The sequence below is a fragment of the Coffea arabica genome, chromosome 9e (genome assembly GCF_036785885.1).
Source record: "Coffea arabica cultivar ET-39 chromosome 9e, Coffea Arabica ET-39 HiFi, whole genome shotgun sequence".
Taxonomy (NCBI): Eukaryota; Viridiplantae; Streptophyta; class Magnoliopsida; order Gentianales; family Rubiaceae; genus Coffea; species Coffea arabica.
The window spans coordinates 30,947,536-30,973,001 of NC_092327.1; the positions used below are offsets into that span (position 1 = coordinate 30,947,536).

Genomic DNA, 25,466 nt, shown 5'->3' on the forward strand with positions numbered 1-25,466 from the left:
GTTAGATGTTAACTTACATAGTATGTTCTGTTAATGGAATATCTATATGACTTTAATGATTTTGAAATATATTTTGAATTTGAAATCCAGTATGAGTGTGTGTATTTTGTAACACTTTTCTATATGAATTGTACAATTGATTTGAAACGAATGCTTTTGTTAATTAAGCTTTGGTATAGGTGACAATTCGCAAAACTAGTTCAGGAGTAGTTACCAAATTCTTAAGAACCATACCACCCCTCGGAAGTATTTCGTTAATCTTTGGGAACCATATCGATCGGGAATAGTTGATAAATCTTTCAGAATTGCGCCAACCGCGAGTAGTTGATATATCTTGACAAGTGTCGATGGAAAATCTTGTATCTTGAACTTAGCAATACATATGCCTTTGAAATTTGATGTATTTGATATAAACAATGGATCTTTGATTGACGTCTTGTTTTAGATGATGTATATGTTATAACTATTAATTTGCAGTGTATTACTGTAAATTAACTTGCTTAGGCCAATAAAGTGAACTACTTATCGAGCAAGTTGTCACTCATTTCATTTATTAATATATTGCAGTCATGTCAAATGGGTCGGGTCTTATCCAAATCTAATTTAGATCTAATATATTTGGGTAGGGTTTGGATTTGAGAAATTTGAGAGAGTCATGGATCTGGGTAGGGTTTGGTTTTCCAGAATCCATATCCAAATCCAGATCCATACCAGACCTTACCCAGACCCATATATATTTAATTAAATAATAAATATATTAGAAAATTTATAAAATAATATAATATTTTATGATTATTGGATCGAACACAATAAGATTTTATGGTATTAAAATCTGCATTTAGTGTTGATGGTTAGGTGATTGATGAGACTCGTGCCAAATTGCTTATAGATGTAGTTAAAACATTAGTAACTACTGATGATTTGATTGAATCAAAGAAAAAATGAGTAAGTGTTTATAAATCTTCTTATTCTATTATTTATTTGCCATCGGTCCTTAATCAAATGATTTTTATCTCATTCACTATTTTAGTGCTGGATTGCGAGACATCTACCAACATTGAGATTCAAATAAGAAAAAGAGATACAAAATTACATTTTTTAATAAGACTAATTATTTATATATGTTATGATTGTTTTCGTTTTTAAAAACTAATCCTAGTTGTCATTGTAACTGGTACAAATTTTTTCAAGAAAAAGGAAAAAGGTAAAGGCAAACAAATGAAATATTGATGTGGATGCAGCTGAATCTTAAAAAATATATAGAAGTAGTCAATAATAATTCTTTCTTTGAATTCAAAATATTGCATTCAATTTGTTGAATGTTAATTTTATTATTTGAAAACGAAAATTGGATGCTATTTGTATTATTTATGAACTATATATATTTTTAATACATTTTTTACTTTAGTATTTTCAGAAAATACCCTTGGATCCTTATGGATTTGGGTATGGATTTACTTTTTCAGACCCAGAAGGGTCTGGATTTGGGTTTGGGTCTAACTAAATTAAATAGGTCTGGATATGGATCAAAGGGATTCTGTAAGGATCGAAAACAACCAATCGATAAGCAATTAAAAGATCACAATATAACAATAAATAAATAAAAGGAAAAGAATTACAAATCAATTAACTACCCAACTCCTATTGAGCTTGTAGGTTAATTCAAACAAGTTACTTCAAATTGATGAATTACAATCACTCTTGTGTACAAAGGAAGGTTCACCTCCTTCTTGCCCCGAACTCCACTCGGTCAAGTCAGGACGTTTTACTATCCCTCAGGACAACCCTCACAGAGCTACACTCATGAAGTATTCACTCACAAATGAAAAGCTTACAATGAATCTCACACCACTAAAATTACAAATCTTTTTTGAAGAGTATTTTCTCACTAAAATCACTCTAGATCTTTTGTATTTTCAGTGTGGAAAAGTTGTTTTAAATATCTGACCAACCACTATTTATATAGGATTAAGAAAGTGTCCCATTAGTGCTTCCAACGGATAGAAAGTAGTTGAAGAGTCAACTAGTCGTTGGAGTGTCGGACGTCCGATAGCCCTGTTTTATGCGTTCGACAGCAGGCAATGGGTTTGTTTGGATTCATTGTTTTTGAGTCTGTTTTTGAAAAACTGTTTTTCACATTCCAAATGCTACAGTAATGTGTATTTCAAAAACAACTCCAAAAACACTATATCCAAACAATATATCAAAAACAACTCCAAATACATATTTAATATGTTTATTTCAATTTGTATATTTCAATTATGTATAGGATATATATATTATATTAATTTATATTTTATTTTATATAAAATATATTTTTATATTTCTATAATATATTTATACAAATATTATGTATTATATAAATTATATATAATATAAATATGTAATTATACAAATTTATGAATATTAAATATTAAAAATTATATATTTAATATATACATAATATATATGTTTATGTATATTTATAATATACATTTATATTATGTATTATATATAATATTATGCATTTATACATTTATATTAATATACATAATATTAATTATACATTTATACATGATATTAATACCTTTATACATTTATATTTATTATATTAATACACCTATACATAATATTAATATATATATTTATAATATATTAATTTATACATTTATAATTTATACACATTTATAATAACATACATTTATACATTTATAAATACATTTATATTATGTATTATATATAATATAAATGCATTTATAAATACAAAAATGCATTTATTTATAAATATATATAAATGTATTATAAATACATAAATGTATATAAATATATAAATATAAAAATTATAATTTATAATTTATAATTTATACATTTAAATAATATTCACTTATAATTTATATATTTATAATAATATACATTTATATATTTATTTATAAATATATATAAATATTTATTTATAAATATATATAAATATTTATTTATAAATATATGTAAATATTCATTTATAAATATATTTAAATATTCATTTATAAATATATATAAATATTGATTTATAAATATATGTAAATATTCATTTATAAATATATATAAATATTGATTTATAAATATATGTAAATATTTATTTATAAATATATGTAAATATTCATTTATAAATATATGTAAATATTCATTTATAAATATATATAAATATTTATTTATAAATATATGTAAATATTCATTTATAAATGTATATAAATATTTATTTATAAATATATATAAATATTCATTTATAAATATTTATAAATATTCATTTATAAATATTTATAAAGGTATTTACAAAAATATATAAATATATTTATAAATAAATATATAATTTATAATTTATAATTTATACATTTATATAATATTCATTTACACATTTATAAAAATATTTATATTATGTATTATATATAATATAATACATTTATAATACATTTACATATATTTATATAAATATATAAATATATTTATCTATAAATATTTATAAATGTATTATAAATGCATAAATGTATATAAATATAAAAATATATAAATTATAAATTATAATTTATACATTTATATGATATTCATTTATAATTTATATATTTATAAATGTATTTATATTATTTATTATATATAATATAATACATTTATATTTATTTATAAATATATAAATTTATTTATTTATAAATATTTATAAATGTATTATAAATGCATAAATGTATATAAATATAATAATATAAAAATTGGAAATTATAATTTATACATTTTTACATTTATATGATATTCATTTATAATTTATACATTTATAATTTATATATTTTTATATAAATATATAAATATATTTATTTATAAATATTTATAAAAGTATTATAAATGCATAAATATTTATTGTTATAAAAATATAAAAATTATAAATTATAAAAACACTTGAAAATATGTTTTAAAAATACATCTAAAAATAATCCATAAAACATCTACAGTAAAAGTTTTTCATATAGTTTTTGAAAAACAACCCCAAAAATAACTAATCCAAACGGACTTGTATTTGAAAAACGAAATGCTACAGTGCTGTTTTTGAAAAACAACCCCAAAAACAGCTAATCCAAACGGACCCAATGAGTTTAAGAGATTTTCTTCAAATCTTTCGAATGTCCGGTGCAAGCTTTTTGTGCGTCCGACAGCAAACAAAGAGATTTGAGAAATTATCTTGTTTCTATCGGACGTTCGGTAGAGACATATTCAGCGTCCGATAGTTTTGTCGATTTCGAAGGATCATATCGGACGTCCGAAACATGCGTCCGAAGTTGTGCAATGATTATCAGACGTCCGGTACTGTCTTCTTGAGCGCCCGACAGGTTCAGCATATTCTGTCTTTTTCAAATATGCTTAATCTTTGAACCTGATTTGTTTCATTACTGAAAAAACCTTTGAGGAGATGTTAGCAACATCCATTTGTTTTGTAATCATCAAAAGCTAGGGACCAAGGTCAACATTCTCCCCCTTTTTGATGATGACAAAACAATGGATGGAAGAAAGAAAAAAATTGAGCATATAAGCATAAACTCCCTCTCACACAATGCATCTAAACTTATGAATTCAGAATAACTCCCCCTTACACAATGCATCTAAACTTATGAATTCAGAATAACTCCCCCTTACACAATGCATCTAAACTTATGAATTCAGAATAACTCCCCCTTACACATAGAAAAGGAATATACCTTAGGAAAAAAAAAATTGAGCATATAAGCATAAGCTCCCCCTCACACAATGCATCTAAACTTATGAATTCAGAATAACTCCCCCTTACACATAGCATCCATATCTCCCCCTTTTTGTCATCATAAGGTGAGAGTAAAAATTTCATACCGTAATCCAGCAACAATAACAGGGAATCCAACATTCCAAAAAACAGAGAAATGATACCAGAAATCAGCAATCACAAACATACCAACATATCACAGAGAGTTTAACAAAGCAAATTATCATTAGATCAGAATTGTTCTTTTCTCCCCCTTTTGACATCATATAAATTCAGTAATATTCAAAAACATCAAAGAAAACTCAGTTCTAAGCATCAGAAACTTCAAAAAAAATTACAGAAAAGCATTATGAACAAGAATTTCACCAATCTTACCAATATCTCCTACTTGTTAGAGTTAGCATCATGTCTAACTATTCACATGCATTTCATGCCTCTTCTCATGTTTTTTCTTACATAACAATCACTTTTCATATGACCTTTTTGACAACAAAAATTACATATAACCGAAGGATTATTTATATGAACAGGTTTAACAAATCTAACTTGTCTTCTTTTATAAATGACAAAATCATTTGCAACAGAATTTATCTTCTTCTCATAAGTGTCAAAATGAGGTTTTGCTCCATTTTTTTGAAAGCAGTTTTGTTTCTTATATTGGAATAACTTATTTAAATTATCCATTCTTCTTTTCAGATCATCTTGTTCCTCTTTGAACATTTCACAAAATCTTCATGAAATTCTCTCAGTTTATCCCAAATTTCCTTGGCTGACTTGCAGCCTTTGACTCTAATAGATTCATTTGAATCTAAAGCACAATATAACACATTCATGGCTTTTGCATTTAAGGTGAGATGAGCTCTATCCATAACAGTCAGTTCACTTCTTATTTTTGGTCTAGATCTATGAGTATTTTCATCTAAAAGAGAGGCATCATATGGACCTTCACTAATAATAAACCACAATTCAATATCAATAGACTGTAAAAAGATAATCATTCTTTCTTTCCAACTGACATAATTTGACCCATTAAACATAGGTGGTCTAATGACAGAATGTCCTTAAAAAAATATGGCATTATTGGTTGTCATTTTTACTCCCAAACCGATTGAGCTTAATCTCAAGGAGACCAAGCTCTGATACCAATTGTAAGGATCGAAAATAACCAATCGAAAAGCCAATCGATAAGCAATTAAAAGATCACAATATAACAATAAATAAATAAAAGGGAAAGAATTGCAAATCAATTAACTACCTAACTCCTCTTGAGCTTGTAGGTTATTTCAAACAAGCTATTTCAAATTGATGAATTACAATCACTCTTGTGTACAAAGGAAGGTTCACCTCCTCCTTGCCCCGAACTCCATTCGGTCAAGTCAGGACGTTTTACTATCCCTCAGGACAACCCTCACAGAGTTACACTCATGAAGTATTCACTTACAAATGAAAAGCTTACAATGAACCTCACACCACTAAGACTACAAATCTTCTTTGAAGAGTATTTTCTCACTAAAATCACTCTAGATCTTTTGTATCTTCAGTGTGCAAAAGTTGTTTTAAGTATTTGACCAACCACTATTTATATAGGATCAAGAAAGTGCCTCATTAGTGCTTCCAACGGATAGAAAGTAGCTGAAGAGTCAACTAGTCGTTGGAGTGTCGGACGTCCGATAGCCCTATTTTATGCGTCCGACAGCAGGCAATGAGTTTAAGAGATTTTCTTCAATTCTTTCGAACGTCCGGTGCAAGTTTTTTGTGCGTCCGACAGCAAACAAAGAGATTTGAGAAATTATCTTGTTTCTATCGGACGTTCGGTAGAGACATATTCAGCGTCCGATAGTTTTGTCGATTTCGAAGGATCCTATCGGACGTCCGAAGCATGCGTCCGAAGTTGTGCAATGATTATCGGACGTCCGGTACTGTCTTCTTGAGTGTCCGACAGGTTCAACATACTCTGTCTTTTTCAAATATGCTTAATTTTTGAACCTGATTTGTTTCATTACTGAAAAAACCTTTGAGGAGATGTTAGCAACATCCATTTGTTTTGTAATCATCAAAAGCTAGGGACTAAGGTCAACAGATTCAACCCAAACCCTACCCATTGACATGCCTAATTGCAGAGATCTTAGCATTTGAAGAGGTATGTTCCAAAGATTCGGGGATGACTAAAATTGTTCGAATTTGAAGAAGTGGACGTATGTGATCAAGAAAGTGAAAATTTTATATTTATTCACTGGTCCGGTAAGCAATTGATTCTAGTATTTTATGCATTTTTGTATTATGTTGGTCCCTTAGGTTTGTAATTTGTAAAATTTTATTTCCACTTAATGGTAGAAATGAAATATTAGGTTTGTTTGGATTGTAAGTTATTTGAAATATTTTTACTGTAGCACTTTTTTTTATGTGATGTATGTGAGATGAAAAGGTAATTGGAAAGGTAAAAAGGTGTATTAGAAATTGTAATGATGATGTAAACAAATATATTTTGGGAAATAAAGGCTATGGTTGAATTACAATTGATATTTAAGGAAATTTTTGGGTTTGGCTTTGTTGCCTTATCTAGTTCAGTATCACGTTTTACGTAGATTTCTCATAGTAGTTTCAATGGAATGATTGGATAATAGTAAAAATCAACAACTTGGAGTGGAGTGCCAACAATTTTTGTGTCCTTCTAAATAAATGCTCCAATTTTTTTTTTGTTGGGTTTAATTAATAGCCATCCAAAGAGTGGCTTTGTCCATTATCCTTCAATGACAAATTGTAGTAAAACAAACAATAAAAGCAAAATTTCACAAATAGTCCCTTGCTTTGTGATTTATTTTCTAATTCCCACATTAGCATGATGCATTTGAGTCCTTTACATATTTAAAATGTACTCTATTTCTTGCCTCAATTCTCATTGTCAGCCCGTTTTTGGCCTGAGGATGTCATGTGTGCTCTTGGCATGATACTTGAGGGGCGAAAAAAAAAAACTATCGTAGTTAAAAATTAATTGTGTGTTAATAACTTTTTAATTCTTGCTGCTCTATAATGCAACAAAATTCTCTTAGTAAAATAAAAGAATGACTCAGTATCTAATGGAACCTAAGCACAACTTTATATCTTTCTTAGTCTTTGTCCTAAGCCTACATTTTAGAGGTTGAATTAATTTTCACAAATCATTAGTAAAACTTGTGTAAAAGAGGCCAAAATTGAGAGGCAAGCCTGATTGGTGAATTTTGATGGATTAAAATGCATTATATTAAATGTATAGATAATAAAAAGGGATAATCTTAAAATATGAGGGACTAATTAAACAATTTTTCTAGCACAGAAGGGTAATTTTGTGGAGACAATATACATTTCTTTTTCAAGGGAAAGTACCAAAATTTGCTTATAAATTAATTAGGCTCCATAGGTATATTGAGAGTGGAAACTATTAAATAAAAATGCACTTATCAGTTTTAAAAATATTCAAGCATACTAAATCGTTTAAAATATTGGATTATTATCACTTTATCCCCTTAAATTATTACTACTATCAATTTACCCCATAATGCTATCTTTTAGTCACTTCACAACATAGATAATTCAACTCAACATGTTAATAAAATTTTGATAAAAATATCATTTTATTTTATAGCATTGCTACATTGTCATTATCACTTTATCCCTTTAAATTCTAGTGATATAATCGCTTTACTCTCTGATAGCTATCATTAATCTAAAACGTATGTTCAAAAATGTTAAAATATATTTACCTTTTTATAGATAACTGAAAATAAAAAAGTTGGAATAATTATTCTTCCTTTTTTTCACTCTAAGATTCCAAAAACATAAAAATAAAAGGGTTTTTTCAAATTTATTTTTTCACACTTATTAATAGTTGGAAAAGAAAAAGAGATGGGACAAAAGGAGACAAAAAATTATATTTTGCAAAGGAGGAAAATAAGGAAGAATCTAATATTATCGTATTACTTTAATGTTCTTAGAATTAGGATTGGAATTGGATAATAAACAGAAAAGTATGTAATTTTAAAATAATAAAAATATTGAATTCTTTCTTGTTTGTATTAAAAAAAAAAAACAGAATTGAGCTCTCTCTCTCCTGTCCCTATATTTTCTATTTGTTTCAATATTAATAAGATTGTCAAGAAGAAAGAGATTAATATTTTGACTTTTTTTTTCTTGATACTAAAAAGGAGAAGAGGGTACTATTTTCTATTTGTATAAGAGGGTACTATTTTCTAAAGTTTTTTAACTTGTTAAGTTGGTTTAATGGTGAGATAAATTATCTAAAAAATAATTTTAGGGGGTAAATTGATAATAAGGTATAATTTATGGGGTAAAGTGATAATAATTTTAAAGGTTAAATATGTCTTATCACTTGAATTAATAAATTTCGTTAAGTTTGATGCTAGTTTTGAAAGTAAAATGATTAAAAAATAACATTAAGGGGAAAATTGATAGTGATGCCAAATGTTAAGGGGGTAAACTGATAATAACTCTAAAATAAACTTTCAAAAAAAAAAAAAAGAACATACACTTCAATATTACTTTATGTATTTTTTTCAATATTACTTTCCTTCAAGAATTAAAGTTCTTTAATAAGTTTTTTTTCCAGTATTAATTTCTTTCAAGAATTAAGTTCTTTAATAAGATTTTGTAAAATGATCAAGAAACAAATGCTAATCAAATAATTAAAAAAAAATGAATGCCATAAAAAAATCCAACTTATACTTTTTTTTTTTAAATTTTTTCAAATAAGTTTTGAAAAGCCATGCTTCCTTGGCTTTTCCTTTTCTTCTCGATTTCTCTCAATTCGAAAAAGGTGAAATACGAAACGCCCCACCACTTCCCCGGCTGACACAACACGCTTAAAACCCAAAACCCAGTGCCAAATTTGCCCAACACAAACCAGTCCTCCGCACGAATCACTTTCCTTTTCTCTCCTTTTCACAAGTCTTAGTCCAAGGTCAATTTGCAGGTACCATCTTTTTCCAACACCCATTTATCTCTTTTCTTGCTTTCTTCCATCTTAAGGGAAGTCTCAGTAATGTTCTCCTCTTTTTGTGGGCATATCGTCTCTTCTTTTATTAGTGCATTTTTCTTTCGTTTTGTTGTTTTTCTTTGGCACTCTGGATTGGCTTGAAGAATGGTATGCCATTCTTTAATTACTTTTCCTTGAATTCTTGGCGTCAATGTGTAAGAAGTTAAAGACGATGGCAATCAAAACCCATATGACAATCTGATGCTTGTGCTTCTCTGTATGTTCTTTATTGGCTATACTGTAAAGTTTTAGTCTTTTGTAGTTCTTGATGACGTTTCTTGATTTTTAGAATCAAATTTCTTCATTTGCTGCTATTGCTGCTGCTCTTTTATTGATCATTTTGACATAATTTTTTTCACAAATTTGAGGTGAAGAAGTTGAAAATTGGAAAAGAAGTACTGTTGTTCTTTCCATGTAATGTATTGCTCTGACGAATTAATTGATTGCATGCAAGAAATGGCAAGGGAAGAAGAAATGAAAGCATTAAGATTCGAGTTTTGTTGGTTCATTCTCTTCGTTCTTAATGATAAGTACTTGTTAATTATGATTTTGATGGTATTTCAGTAGGTTTTCTCTAATATGTTTATGTTGGACATTGAGGTCAAATATGTCTGTGTTGGACATTAAGGGCCTCAATTCATCAGTGATCTTGAGTAAATTTTCCACTGTTAGCCATTTTATGTGATTGTCTTGTCGTCAAAGCTTCACAAAGAGAGTTTCTGTGAATTCAGTTCTGGATTTTGTTGTGAGCTGTATTGGATGAGAAAAGTATGAACTGATATGCACTTTTCAATACCTACCAGGCCCTGAAAATATATGGAAATATAATGTCATAATATAGATAATAGAAGTTGTTGGAACTAGCATAATATATTATGAGATGATCAGGATTGGACTATATGTATAATATATTTTTTCGATTGCAGGTCTGTAAATTAAGTAAATCATAACAGGATGTCTGTATCTTGCATTCCTTTTATGTATAGAATTTCCAAACATGAAAGATTTATCTATCAATTGATTTGTTATTTTCTAGTAGGGGTTTCGTTTGTAGGTTAATAAACGCAACAATTCATCTAGGATGATGAGAGATTTGACATGATTGTTATGGCTCAACTTCATACATGGAGATAACTTCTCTTTTGGCAATGGTTTAAATACAACTTTTCTATTATAGATCATGTTCCTTGAGCATTGGCTTGCAGGGTGGCCTGCAAACTCTTCTATGAATGAGACCATTGAACTAGAACACGAAAGTAGATTAAAAAGAAAACTGGAGATTTGAAGTTGATATCCAGGAAACATTGAGACGAAGAAGTGAGAGAATACCATTGTAAATTGAGTTAACTTTCAGCTGAATCTATTTATAAATAGTTGATAATTAGTTTAAAGAGAAGGTGATGGAGTATAATTAGTTGATAAGCCTAAAGCTAAATGTTAGAATTTTTGAGTCTAACTGATGATTTTGTTTTATGATTTTTTTTTCTGAAAAAGGACTATGGCATTTTTAGAAATGATAATACCTTTTGGTCATTTTTCTTCATACCAAAGTGCATCATAAGTTGTTAGTTTGTTGAGAACGTTGGTGCCTTGGCTCCTGTATTAAAACTTCAGTTGGATAAGGCTTGCACAAATTTAATAACTGCCATTCCTCCTGTTTTGGGGTGAGAGGCATTGTCCTTTGAAGCATTTTTTAGATCATAAGTTGGATGATTTTGATAGTTCGGAGAAATGAATAAAGTATAAATATTTTAGAATCCTGTTAATTGGCCTAAATTAGCAATTTATTATCTCGTGGAAAGATTCTAAAGCATTTGATTAATATATAGAAAACAAACAGTTGAGATTGTAAATCCGGAAATCAAAAGGCAATTGACATCTGTTACTCTGCTTGCAATTGAATGCCTTGATAAACTTAAATGATATTTGGCTTCTGTTGTGTAATGGTTGGTCTATGGCTCGTTATATTACTTGACACTAATGGACTCCTTTCTTGGTGCTTAGGAAGAAAGAAGATTCAACCACTTCAAGTATGCTTAGTTGACTGTGACTGTAGAAAGACAAATGGGAACGTTGTCATCTGCCGCTGTTGCAGCAAAGAAGTCATCTCTTACGCCTAAAGCCATTATATCTCAGAAGTTTGGCAGTAAGGCCTCCTATAAGGTTGATGAAGTCGAGGAATCTTTCCCAAATGAATGCCCAGGGCTAGCAATCCGGCAGAAGGGTCGCTGCCTTTACCGTTGCCATCTGCAACTTCCAGAACTTTCTGTTGTCTCTGGAACCTTTGCAAGAAAAAAGGATGCAGAACAAGCGGCTGCAGAGAAGGCTATAGAAATGGTCACATCTTTTTCTTTCCAATAAAGGCTGTATAGATTTGTTTTATTAGTTGCTTTATATGTGTGATATAGCTTAATACATGCTACCTTTCTTCATGTGCATACAGGATTACTCATTGTGCCTTATTGTAGAGTTTCAAATTTCTGTATAGTCGATCAGACAGGAATATTATTTGTTTTAGAAAAATTGAAGCAATGATTGAATTACTTTTGTACCCCATGCTGAATGCAGAGTGTTGCCCTGGAAAAAAAAAGATTACAGAGTATTACTAAAATCTAGAAACTGTAAGAATGGCTAGTCAGAGTATAAGCTTTTGCACCTCTATATTTCCCAAAAAAAGAAACTGTGATTTTGGATAGCCTTGTGAGGCAAATTATTATTATTATTATTTTTTGGTGTAGGTGAGACAAATTAAGATTTTAGATTAACTTCTTTGAAATTTTCTTTAAAGATATAATTTTCTTGCTGAAGTTTCTGAAAATTTGGTTGTCCCTCATGTTCTTTGTAGCTGCAGATTTTGTCCTTCCTTAGTTGACAGAGTGTTGTGGCTTTTTTCAGGTTGATATAGGAAAGTATTTCGTTGTTTTCTCTGATCTTTGAATTCGTACTTCTCCAGATCATATACCATGGGATGCTGTAGAACTGCTGGTTGACTTAGCCAACTTATTGTATTGTTTGAGCATAAATTGTAAACCTCATTATCTGTGCATCACTCAAATTTTGTGGTTCCTACTTCATGGTCACGCATGTAGTTTACTTTGATAAGGGGTATGATACTGTTTCATTTATTGCCTTGTAGCTATCACTGAAAATCGGAAACATAAGATTCACTAGATTATTTCCTAGTTTAAGCAACTGGAGGCAAAATTTTGTGTATCTGTAAATACCAGCAATCTGATATGCCTTCTCATGTTTGGCATAGTATTTTTTTTGTAATCCTTAAATCCAGACTTTGTGGTTGGCGTCTATGAGAACAGGATTTAATTACTTTTGCATGTGCAATTATCATGTTATAAAACTCTACAATTTTGATTGATGTAGACTAGCAAATGTGAGGAATATCATAGAAAAAAGTTTGGGCTTCAGTTCAAGACAGAGAAAAATGAGTATCATTTAGAAACTGAATTAACTGTTTCCAATAGACTGCCAGTAATTAGCTTGGAAATTGAGGTGTCTTATATGTCCATCTATATGAGTTGGCAGATATGTGATCAAATGATTGTTATGGATAAATGTGGTAGTGTTGCATATGGTTGAAAGAAAAGCAGTAATTCATCTGGAAAAGGAGTTTGTTTAGCTCGTGATATCTCAATTTTTATGTATATTTATCTCTTATATCTTCTTCAGAAGAAATCGCGGTATTTTTTATATTCTGCTAAGTTGCAAACTATTTTGGGTGCCAGACCCTTGAAGCTTGTTTTTTATTTTTTATTTTTTAACTTTTATTGATATTGTTGATACCCTCATGTTACATTCAGTTACACAAAGTTTTGTTTGGAAATAGAACTTTGTTATCCTGCATATTGGGCTCAATTATTCTTGCATTCTTATCTGAAAGTCAATGTCTTGATCGGACTAATGATGTTTCCTTGGATGAATTAAGATGGTGTCTCAATATGTATTCATTTGGCCCCATAGGCTTAACATTTGTGAAGATGTTAACTCCTCATTTCTGTGCTTGCACATAATTACTAAACCTTAATTTGATTCTCACATGAATAGCTGTCAATGAATAGGTGCATGCTGTCATTTTTGGCCCAGAACTGTGAAATACGAAAGAGTCAAGTATCTGATTTACTTATTTTTTGTTCTTAACTCTGCAGCTAGGTATCCATGTGAAGGAAAATAATCCCACTGAAGAGGAAGCACGGGACGAGTTGGTCGATCGTCTTGCATATTTATTCTCAAGTGAGGTATCTGCCTATGCTTCTTTGAGTTGCTTACTATTTATCTTGTTGGTTTTCAAGCAACCAGTGTTCCACGTCCATTACATTTCTTGTCTGTTGCTAAGAAATTTGAACTTCTTGCTAATGTACTCATGATACTCTTCCACCATCACTATGGTTTTGGAATTTCTATCATGGCTTTGGGTTTGTTTGTCAAGAATGTTGCATCCTTACTTTCAAGCTCCGTTCTGCATAAACTTTGACTAATGGGAGAGAAACTAGTAATTTGAATGAGGAAAGCGCAATATATTTGTATTGTTGGTTGCTATGCATATTTCAATTGCATATTATGGCCTGTTTTTGATGTGTATTAGTGTGTTTCTGAGCGGTTTTTTTCTCCCCTCCAGGGTTCACTACAATTTTGTTGTTTAGAACAGAGATCATTGTCAAAGTCCTTTGTTGTGTCTCTTAATGTTCTTACTGCTAATTGTACCTCATATTCATAATCTGTTTTGGTGTGTCTGTGTTTACTTTTATTTTATTTTTTTATTTTGGCGATATTAGAAACTTCAGGCATCAAGAAGCATTATTTTTCTGATTTCATCAGGCTGATTTTTTGACTTTAGTAGCTTCTGTAATGAAGGTTGACATACATACTGTATTTACCGATGGGATTTACGTCAACATTAACTTGGTCTTTTTATTTACATTGATGAAGTTCCTCTCATCTGGTCATCCTCTCAGTGGTCACTTCAGAGCAGTCTTGAAGAGAAAGGGTCATCTCAATGGTTGTATTCCAATTTCTGTTATGGCCATGTATGATGCAAAGCTTACTAACCTGTGTAAACACATAAATCCTGAAGTTGAGTCAAACCCGCTTGGGATCACATCAATTATTCTTAGTGCTGCTGAAAAATTATCTGGCTCTTTGTTGCCTTTGGAAGATCATCTCTCATTAAAGAGGCAAAGCCCTCATCCTCCTGATGTTTTACAGTCTGTCGAAAATTGTGAATCTACCTTGCCGGAAAGCTTTGAGATTCAAGCAATACGTATCCCTTCTTCTGTAAATGAGACTATTGAAACCTTGGTTCTTAACCTGTCCTCTGCTAGTTATTACCTTGATGTGATTGCAGAAGCATTAGGTGTGACTGAGGCTTCTAGAGTGCAAGTTTCAAGGTAATAAATTGATATATGCTTTATCTTGATACTTTCAAGCATAGAGATTTCTTAAATACTTGCATCCTCAGAAATTTCTTGCTGAATAAATTTGTTCTTCAATGAAGTGTTTGATTTCTTCTTCTCATCTTCACTGAATGTTAGTCTTTAAGGTTCAATAGTCAGATTTCAGCTTTTTCCCTGATCATCAGATTGGGTTTCTGCGGTATGATGTTCTATAAAACTGCATTGATGCATCTGCATGCCTGCCAGTTGACCAGCATTGTGATCACCAATACTAGTCAGGTAGCCATTATGAGACGTGCAAGTGCACTTTGCCTGAAATCGACACGGATCAGATGCAACTGCTCTTATAGTTTGACATATAGTAACTATGTAGTGTGCAATATCATCATAGCTTATTTTACCATATTAATATTGCTCCATGCAGTTTATAAGCTACTTCTGCTATATGGAATTCTTTGGACCTTGTACTGACATTGCCAACTTATATACCTATTTCTCTGTAGGTTATGTACCTTAGCATGAGGGGTGCTTTGCAACTGTAGGTTCTTTTTTTGAGCACCCTAAACTTGTTGTGTGGATAATTTGCAGTTGTACTTTGGAATAATGAAGCATCACTTAACGTGTAAAATGGATATAGTGTAGTGTCTATTTGGTTGTACTTGTGTGCTTATGTATGAAAATGTTGTGCTAGGAGCTGTTCAAGTGGTTTGCTGGCTTAGTTAATTAGATTACTCTTTTTCAGGAGCCTTAGTCATTAACAACTAGTAATATTCTTTTATAGGACTATAGGCAAAGCTTCCTCTGAGATCAGATTATTCTTCTGTCCCAAACAACAATTGTTAGACCAATCATTGGAGCCTCTGGAAGTCCACAGGGTTCAGCTTCAGGGATCACTTAATGTCAGAGCAAGTTATTTTGCGGGTCAGGAAGTGTATGGGGATGCCATTTTGGCATCTGTAGGTTATGTTTGGAAGTCTGCCAATCTGTTTCATGAAGACATGTCCATGCGTACATATTATAGGTAATTTTTTTGGCTCAATTAATTGCAAAATCCTGTCTTACCTAGCTTGAAATACTGTATTTCTGGTTTGTATATAATTTTGAATGCTTTATTGTGTATCAGCTTCATTTGAAAATCTCAGAGAGTTATCTAGTTACTTAAATTGGTCATTGCCAGGTTACTCATCAATAAGATACCCAGTGGAGTGTACAAGTTATCGAGGGAGGCAATATCTGTCGCAGAATTGCCCATGGCGTTCACCACAAGAAGCAACTGGAGGGGTTTCTTTCCAAGAGAAATCCTGTATACATTCTGCCGTCAGCATCGTTTGGCAGAACCTGTCTTCTGTATCCCTAATAGTTCCTTGGGCACATCAACAGATCCACATGGAACATGTAAGAAGTTGAAGGTCACAGAGCCTATTGAAGAAGGGAAAAAGAGTCCAGTTCTTGCTGCTGGTGGTGGAGGTGAGTCAGATGGACTGACCGGAGACTTTCAATGCGAAGTGAAGATCTTTTCAAAGTGTCAGGATTTGATCTTGCAGTTTTTGTCGACAAAAGCCTACAAGAAACAGACAGATGCAGTCCAGAATGCTGCTTTGAAAGTCCTGTTATGGTTGAACCTTTTTTTCAGAGAATCTAATATTTCTTCAGAGAAGTTGAGCTCACATGCAAAGGAACTTGGCATTCAGTTTTATTCGGAGTACTTTCTAAAGGAGTTTAATATTTGTTCTTTGGTGCATGACTTTTGGATGAGCTTTGCTACAGTAGAAGATGGATTATTGGACCGTAAGCATATGAAAGCAAATGATGACATGGTAGAAAATGGGGTTTTCTCTCTTAACATGGGAGGACAAGCATCTGGAGTTAATCCATCTAGTGGTTCTTTGGTATGCATTGGCTACACTTCATGCTTGGTTACTGAAGGGGGCACGAAGGAACATCTTGAAAGCAATGAACAGTTTGAATTTGAGATGGGCATTGGAGCTGTTGTTCCTTGTATTGAAGGAATTGTAACACAGTTATCTGTTGGTCAATCTGCATGTTTTGGTGCAGAGTTACCTCCTTTGGAATTTATTTTGGCAGCTGCCGATGATTCTCCAACGACAATATCATTATTATCTTCAGGTGAGTCAGTTGTTATGTTTTCTTTTTTAATCCCATTTTTAGTTGAATTTGTGTGGATCTTATAGAGTTGAATTTGCAGTAGTATTGTTCTTTCCTATATCATGAGTCCATGGCTTTCAATGCGGGAAAATATCCTTCTGGCTATTATGGCATTTGACTGGAAGATTTCTTCATCTTTTGGCTTTATGTCTTTCAGGGAAATGCAGTTTGGAGCACACTATAACGTTGTTACGTGTAACAGAACCCTTGGAGGACAGAATGGAGCAGGCTTTGTTCAGCCCTCCTCTGTCAAAGCAGCGTGTTGAGTATGCGTTACAACACATCCAAGAGTCGCATGCTTTGTCAATGGTATGTGCTTGTATACCATTTTATATAAAGATCTCAAATAACTCTAGGTTTCTAATTTGCAATTTTACTTCAGATTGATTTTGGATGTGGTTCTGGAAGTTTGCTGGATTCTCTCCTAGATTATCCGACATCCCTGGACAAAATTGTTGGTGTTGATATCTCGCAGAAAAGCCTTGCTAGAGCTGCAAAGGTGTGAGACATTTATAGCCATTATTCATTCGTGATTATGCAACTTTAGAACTTTTTGAAATATAACATTTCTTCAGCTTATCATATCCTGTTTTATCATCTTCTCTTCTAGTTAGCTGTTTCCTGGTGACTGGACATGGTGAAATTTCTTGGATATAATTTATTGTTTCTAACTAATCTTTTCCAAATGGGCTGCATGGCCGAGTAATCACACAGTGGATCTGAAGCATTAAATTGGGTAAAGAAATCTGTTGTCTAGATTTCTTTTTTTTTTTTTTGGTCCTTCAATCCCCTCTCATCTTGCAAGTGCCTTATATTCCAATTGACCCAAATATGTCCTTTTAGGTCTTTTAAGAATTTTTCTATCAGGATTATTGATGGCTTCGAGATCCTTAAGTTTGCCCAGAGGTCTTCTGTCACAACAGTGCTAGGAGGACATGACAGAGTTTATGGATTTTCAATATTTTTGTCATAATTTCTGGCTGCTTTGGGCCATGGTCTTCTGTTGACAAATCAAATATAAAACAGATGAAACTTGTGCAATTTGTGGGATGCGATAGATAACAGTAACTCTTTCATAGTGGTTTATGCGTTCTTGAATGTAACTTCCACTGGTTGATGTCTAATGTTCCTTTGTGGATTCTACAGATGCTCCACTCAAAATTAAACTCCAAGTTGGACTACAAGGTATCAAGTAACAGAATCAAATCTGCAGTACTATATGACGGTTCTATCACAAATTTCGACTCACGGTTGTGTGGTTTTGATATTGGAACCTGCTTAGAGGTAATTGTTCCTGCTGCTGATTGGATTGAAACAAAATGGTCTTTAGATCCATCAATTGTTTTGTTATAATGGCAATCTTCAGGGTATGTCTGATAGATTAAGGAATGATTTCTTTGAAGCTCAGTTTCTGTATTATTGGTTACTGTGTCTTGTATGATCTTCATAGAGAGATTGGATAGCTGTAATTGATACTATATTTAATAATAGCGGTGGTCGATGAAAAATTGTCATGACTAGAGAGTATTGCGCTTGTGCTTTGTTAATTGGTAAAATATCCTTTGTTGGAGGGAAAGTTAAACTTTTTAACATAAAATTGATATGCTCCTTGAACTGATGCATTTTCTAGCCTGATAAATATATTAAGAACAAACTAAATATTTACTAAACTTAATATCTGCCATAGTCAAATCGATGCATAGTACATAAGTGGTTCCACAGGATATACTGTAGTTGAGTTCCACCATTTTAATAAATACTTTGATGGGATTTTATAGAGAACATGTTGACTCCTGGAACAAGAATACTACCAGTGGGATGTAGAAGGAAGTTGATTCCTTTGTAAAAAAGCTTATTAATTCCTACAGATAATGAATGGAGAAGTTGGTTCCTTTCTGAATAGCTTATTAATTTTCTTAGAGATTATGAACTAATAGCTTTTAGTAGTTGGGTAGTTTCTGTATTTTTACTAAATATCATTCGTACATCAGCAACTCTGCATGCTAATGACTTCATGGTTTTCAGGTTACCATGCCTCTAGAGATTTAACCTTGGGTAGTCATAACTAGAATGACAAGGAAAGTAACAAGGGTGGAGAAAAAGTAACACACTATTATGTGTGGATTGTAGTTTATTTCAGTCTTCCAAATCAAAGAAAATGCAATGACTTTGATTTTATCAAGGATACCATGTGGAGAAACTCAGATTGTCCTGATTGGAAAAAAGAAAAGAAACTTGAGAGTGAAAGAAGTAATACTCTATAATCTACTGTAATGTGTTGGCTTCAGTTTATTTTGGATTATCAAGTCAAAGAAAATGCCTGATAGTTGAAGAATCATTATCAAGTGTACAGCATTTCATGTATGCTGGAACACTGTAGCTGTCAGTTAGTTGCCTAATTTTGTGGTAGCAGATTGAGTTAGTCTTACTGTTTCTTCATGACTGTTCAGGAACCAATCAGGGGAACCCAATTTTTGAAAATGTTGTTGCATTTATCAGGGAGATGGTCTGTATACTAGAGCTATGAACCCTGCAATGCTGTTAACTTTTAGTGTTTGAGGAAATTAGAACAATAAAAAACATAGAAGGTGATGGGAACAGCCTGAAATGTTAAGAAATGTGCCTTTCCAATTGAAGAGTTTGAGATGCCCAAAAGGATCGAATTAATTTCATTTGGTTATACTGCATCTTGTTTCCCAAACCAAAGCCTTATTTATGAATTCTAGAACGGCTGAATTTTGTCTGAGTAATGCAGTTAGTTTCTGGACTTGGTCTTTGAGGGTGTATAGGAACTCAAATGATTTCTGCCCATGGCTGCCCCACATTTTTTTTTTTTTAAAAGAACCTGTAAAAGGTTACAAGAGTTACTGGTATAAATTTGCAAATTCATACAACAAACTAACTTATGTGTAACAGTCTGAAATGACAGAGAAAATGCCAAATTGTTGAATACCCTTAGCTGCCATATTTTCTAGATACTACAACTCAGTAGATTACGATGTTACTTGTCCTGGCATGTTTATGACCTGCGTGACTGATCAGTTGTTAATTAGTTTCTGAGAAGCTCAGTCATGATGCTGAAGCAAACAGGAGATTAAAAACAATTTAAGGATTCTGAGAATTGAGCATTCCATGTATTATGTTTCTGTAAATGTAAGAAAAGCGATTTAATGATTGAAAGATGTTGTCACGAATTGCAGGTGATTGAACACATGGAGGAACAAGAAGCAAGCTTATTTGGTGATGTTGTGCTTAGCTCTTTCTGTCCAAGGATTCTTATCATCTCCACGCCAAATTATGAGTACAATGTGATTCTCCAGAAATCTGCTCCACAAAACCAAGAAGAGGATCCTGATGAGAAGAATCAATCACAAGCTTATAAATTTCGAAACCATGATCACAAATTTGAGTGGACAAGAGCTCAGTTTTGTGATTGGGCAACTGATCTATCAAGAAGGCATAATTATAGTGTTGAATTCAGTGGAGTTGGTGGTGTTGGTGATGTAGAGCCAGGATTTGCCTCCCAGATTGCTGTCTTTAGAAGAAAAGAAGAAAATCCCAAGAACGTAGAAATAGCTCATCATTGTAAAGTTATATGGGAGTGGAGTGAGGGAGACAGGTCAAAATCTGCTCTCTAAAACTGTTAGTTGTATGTTTTTGTTTCGGCCGGCGATGCTGCCAGTGCAATTTCTACTAAAATACCATTATATTTGTCCTTCCTAGTCAAGAACAAAATAATTTCATTAATTTTTGAGGGGTCCTATTAGGCACTTAATGTTATTAGTTAGTTTTCCCTCAAAAATAAATTTGTCTCCATCTGCGGCTAACTCCATAACCGCATCCTCCACCTTAATTAAGGAAGAAAAAAGAATTAAAATGAGATGTTTATGAAGGACAAATGATAATATAATTAAAAGTACGATACAGAGTAAAATAGGAAGTAGGATAGAAGATTTCTTATGAATTATTAGGCAGCTTTCTAGAAACTGAAGCTCCATTCCTTGTTTATGGATAGTTTTGAATGGAATGCAAATATTGGTTGGCATTTGCCCTATAGCATCGGGCATTCACTTGGATATTTTGGCGTTGGGCGTTTGAATTTTTTTTTTATATGTATTTTTTTTTTAAGTTTCAACTCTAGTTGTGCTGTTCTTTCTTCCTATCTTGCGCCGAGACATAAAGTCAAGCAACATATTGTTGGATGAGAATTTTTGGACTGTCATTTTAGATTTTGGGCTTTCCAGATCAGTTCTTCTAGATAAGAGTCACGAAACTACATGAGTAGGGGACAGTGGGCGCGCTTGATTTCTTAGACTCCGAGTACTTAATTGGCAGACAACTCAAGGATAGATGCAATGAGTATGCCTTTGGAATGGTTCTGGCTGAATTGTTAACAGGCCAAGAGGCAGTCTTTTCAAATAAAGAAATCTATCAAATCTCTCCAAATTCTCCTTTTCTTGTTTTTCCATAGCATGCACTTTCCCATGTTGGCTTTGTATCCACAAGAAGTTGTTTTGGTGGGAAGCTAGGTGGATTTTTAGGACTTTGTTGATCACTTTGATCCTTTCATCCAAAATTTGGATGATTCCGCTATTTAAGATTGTAAGTATTTGAATAACAATTGTTTTGCGAGGATCGATTGTGGTTAAGAAATTGTACCTGTTCATAGTCAACATATTATGAGTCTCATGATTATCTTCACATGTAGTACAACAAACAATACTAACTTTGGATGAAGTGCTAGGGAAAATTCTAGCATAGCAACATGACCACATTATCCATTTGTGCCTTTAACATGTTAAAGAGTGTCAAGTTCCAACATACTTATTTATCTTCTAGAATTACCTCTCTCATTAGCTTATTGATAGTTGTTGGTTGCCATCTCTTCAATCAAAATTTGAGCTTCCATGGGATGACTTTTCCATTAAAACCTGATAGGGATATAATTATGCATTTTATTTGTAGTTATTTGGTCTTAATTTTAGCAGTTTAATATGCAAAGTATTGGATTTCTGCTCATAATTAGTATTTGTGTTAATTACAGGCAATTAGTGTTGAAAGTGACAAAAGGGAGGCAAAATCCAGAAGACTTTTGCTTCTAAGGCGTGCCCACGCCAGATAATGCGGAGCTGCGTGATAAGGACGGAGTATGCGATCCTACTCCTTGGAGGCTGCCGCAATTCTTGGAAAGTGATGGTAGCTACGTGGGATCAGGAAGTTTTTCCAAAGAGGACTTTTGGCAACAATCCAATGAGGGAATTAAGGAAATAATTCGTTTGAGAAACAACTTATTTTGGCTAGCAAAAAGGACGGCGGGCAGCACTACAAATTGGGGGGATTGCAATAGACTAGGGGATCTTTTGATTCTTTTGTTTTTTTTTCCTTTTACTTCTCCACGCAAGCTTTAGACAAGCCGCCGCACCCTTTTACTTCTTCATAGACAAAATTACTTGGAAGCTTGGGATCGCATAATGATTATCTAGCAAGGCTAGTTCTTTTATCTAGTTGAGGAATAAATCAAGGATTGGAGCACCATAACTGTGAGATCGTTTTAATTGTTTATTTTTAATTTATATGTTCATGGGTATTTGATTATTCTCTATTTTTTCCTGAGTTATTATTGTTTAGATTTATTGGATAATTAGGCCTGTTATTCGAGTGTCTAAATAATTGATAGCCAATTAGGATGTTGGCTCGTCGCCTTTAAGCATCTTGATTAGTGGCAAACGAGACAATTTCACCGCCTCGCAAGCGGTCTAATTTGGATCGTGGGGATAATTAATCTAGCCTAAACAAACCCGCATGTGTGTTTGTCATCTAGAATTGGGTCTTTCTAATTCCTAATGCTGTGGCTACATTAAATCCTATGAGCGTTTCTGGGGTTGTCTAGTCACAAGAGGGTAGTTTATGAGCATCTCTTGAGTACCATAAAATTAAGGAAAGATTGGTGGTTGGGCGCGTCGCTTGACCACTATAACCAATTTATTCGTGAGTATATGAATTGTCCCTTGTATCCGTGATCAGTTGTGTGCTTCGGTGCCAAGATTAATTCCTTGACTAGGTTGTTTAATTAATTGTTATTTGTGTAATTTGGTTCCCGCTATCTTACTCAATTTTGAATTTCAGTTTTTACTCCTTTTTCATTAGTTGGTACTATTGCTAAAATTTCCTCCCCATTTTCCTGTGTGATAAATCTACCGGTTCCCTGAGGAGACGACCCTACTCACCACTATACTCATTCAGTTTTGGTAGTAGGTCTAATATAAATTTTATTTTTGGTGGTTTGACACCCACCAAATTTTGGCGCCGTTGCCGGGGAATTGGTGTTTTAAGTGACTTATTGCACAGGCTTTAGTTTTTATTTTTATTTTTATTTTATGCCTCGATCTTCTTGTACAGGAGAATTAGAATTTGATCCAGAGATTGAGAAGACTGCAAGAAGGTTGACCAAGGAGGCAAAGTTGCGTAAGCAACAAGATTCAACGTCACCTTCAGAATCTGAGCAAGAGTTTGTTTCCAGTGATTCATCAAGTGAATCTGAAAAAGAAGAAGTGCATATTCCCCGAGTAGCAATGGCAGCCCCAAGAACTTTGAGAGAGTTGGCAACTCCTAACGTGAACCAGCAGCCATTATGCATTACATTTCCTAACACGGAAGAGGCATTTGAGCTTAAATTTGGTCTTATTCACTTACTTCCTACTTTTCGTGGTATTGCAGGTGAAGACCCACATAAACACTTGAAAGAATTTCATGTGGTGTGCTCCACAATGAGACCTCAAGGAGTCACTGAGGACCACATCAAGTTGAGAGCCTTCCATTTCTCTTTGGCAGATAAGGCTAAAGATTGGTTATTTTACCTGCCATCAGGATCCATCACTACGTGGGAAGAATTGAAGAGAAGATTTCTCGAGAAATTTTTCCCTGCCTCTAGAGCCGCCAATATAAGGAAAGAAATATGTGGAGTTAGGCAGGCAAATGGGGAAACTCTATATGAGTACTGGGAGCGCTTTAAACAACTGTGTGCCAGCTGCCCACATCATCAAATCCCGGACCAGCTCTTAATACAATATTTCTATGAGGGATTATCACCCATGGATAGGAGCATGTTAGATGCAGCCAGTGGCGGTGCTCTGGTGAACAAGACCACAGACGAAGCCACGTTATTGATCTCCACCATGGCTGAAAATTTCCAACAATTTGGAGTGAGAGCTGATGGAGCAATAAGAAGGGTCAATGAAGTGAATCACTCTGACTTAGAGGGTAAACTATCTGAGCTTACCTCTCTGGTGCGTCAAATGGCAAGGGGGCAATTACAATCTGTGAAGACTTGTGGTATCTGTGCTGCTCCCGGACACATGACTGACATGTGCCCAACTCTCCAGGAGGATTCACCTGAACAAGCCAACATAGTGGGAGATTTTTCTGGACCACCTCCACGAAGGAATGATCCTTTTGCACCCAATTACAACCCAGGGTGGCGAAATCATCCTAATTTTAGCTATGCTTCAAAACCCCTTGGTTTTCAACAACATTTCCAACCATGGCCACCAGTGCAACAACCATCCACTTCCAATTCAAACATGTCTTTTGAAGATATGGTGAAGTCACTAGCCCAAAGCACGAGTCAATTACAGCAAGAGGCTCAAAGATCTCAACAGGAATCTCACAGATTTCAACAAGAGACTCGTGCTAGCATTAGGAATTTGGAAGCACAAATGTCCCAATTGGCAACTTCCATGAGCAACCTGGAAAATAGCAATAGAGGGAAATTACCATCTCAAGTAATTCCTAATCCCAAGGAGAATGCCAGTGCAATGCAATTACGGAGTGGCAAGGAGGTACAGTCTCCTAGGCGTGCCCACGCCAGAGAAGAAGAAGTGCCCAGGAAGGTGGAAGAGGAAGAAGAGAAACAATCCTCTGAAATCTCAAAGAAAGTTGACATTCCTCTTCCTTTTCCTAGCAGGTTTACAAAAGCTAAAAAAGAAGAATCTAAGAAAGAGATTTTGGACACCTTCAGAAAAGTGGAGATCAATATTCCTTTGTTGGATGCTATTAGGCAATTATGCTAAATTTTTGAAGGGCTTATGCACTAATCGCAATAAGTTGAGTCTGGATGACAAGGTGAAGG

General features: G+C 33.1%; 2 protein-coding genes and 1 non-coding gene across 6 annotated transcripts; 2 read left to right on the forward strand and 1 right to left on the reverse strand.

Annotated features, from left to right (window-relative positions):
- Positions 1–9,557: 9,557 nt before the first annotated feature.
- LOC113710743 (small RNA 2'-O-methyltransferase-like) lies at positions 9,558–21,085 on the forward strand. 4 transcript variants are annotated; one of them, XM_027233862.2, is made up of 10 exons: positions 9,558–9,704; positions 11,772–12,104; positions 13,928–14,017; positions 14,709–15,166; positions 15,954–16,193; positions 16,350–17,299; positions 17,496–17,647; positions 17,721–17,837; positions 18,485–18,622; positions 20,539–21,085. In XM_027233862.2, the coding sequence occupies exons 2-10, from the start codon at positions 11,832–11,834 to the stop codon at positions 20,974–20,976; spliced, it is 2,856 nt and encodes a 951-aa protein (XP_027089663.1). In that variant the 5' UTR covers positions 9,558–9,704; positions 11,772–11,831; the 3' UTR covers positions 20,977–21,085. The 4 variants fall into 4 exon arrangements, with proteins under 4 accessions (XP_027089663.1, XP_027089661.1, XP_027089664.1 ...); XM_027233860.2 differs by lacking the exon at positions 9,558–9,704 and adding an exon at positions 9,738–9,984; XM_027233863.2 differs by lacking the exon at positions 9,558–9,704 and adding an exon at positions 9,746–9,875.
- Positions 21,086–23,715: 2,630 nt separating this feature from the next.
- On the forward strand, positions 23,716–25,407 carry LOC113709894 (uncharacterized). The gene has a single exon (XM_027232739.1). The coding sequence runs from the start codon at positions 23,716–23,718 to the stop codon at positions 25,405–25,407; it is 1,692 nt and encodes a 563-aa protein (XP_027088540.1).
- Positions 24,277–24,383, reverse strand: LOC113710829 (small nucleolar RNA R71). Its single transcript, XR_003453007.1, has one exon. It is a non-coding gene; the product is annotated as a small nucleolar RNA R71 (small nucleolar RNA).
- Positions 25,408–25,466: the final 59 nt, after the last annotated feature.

Excerpts from the sequence above, each read along its gene's own strand:
- LOC113710743 (XM_027233862.2), top strand. The coding sequence starts at position 11,832 with ATGGGAACGTTGTCATCTGCCGCTGTTGCAGCAAAGAAGTCATCTCTT. Across the intron at positions 16,194-16,349 it reads TCCATGCGTACATATTATAG|GTTACTCATCAATAAGATAC; the intron begins GTAATTTTTTTG and ends GGTCATTGCCAG. Across the intron at positions 18,623-20,538 it reads ATATTGGAACCTGCTTAGAG|GTGATTGAACACATGGAGGA; the intron begins GTAATTGTTCCT and ends CACGAATTGCAG.
- LOC113709894 (XM_027232739.1), top strand. The coding sequence starts at position 23,716 with ATGCCTCGATCTTCTTGTACAGGAGAATTAGAATTTGATCCAGAGATT.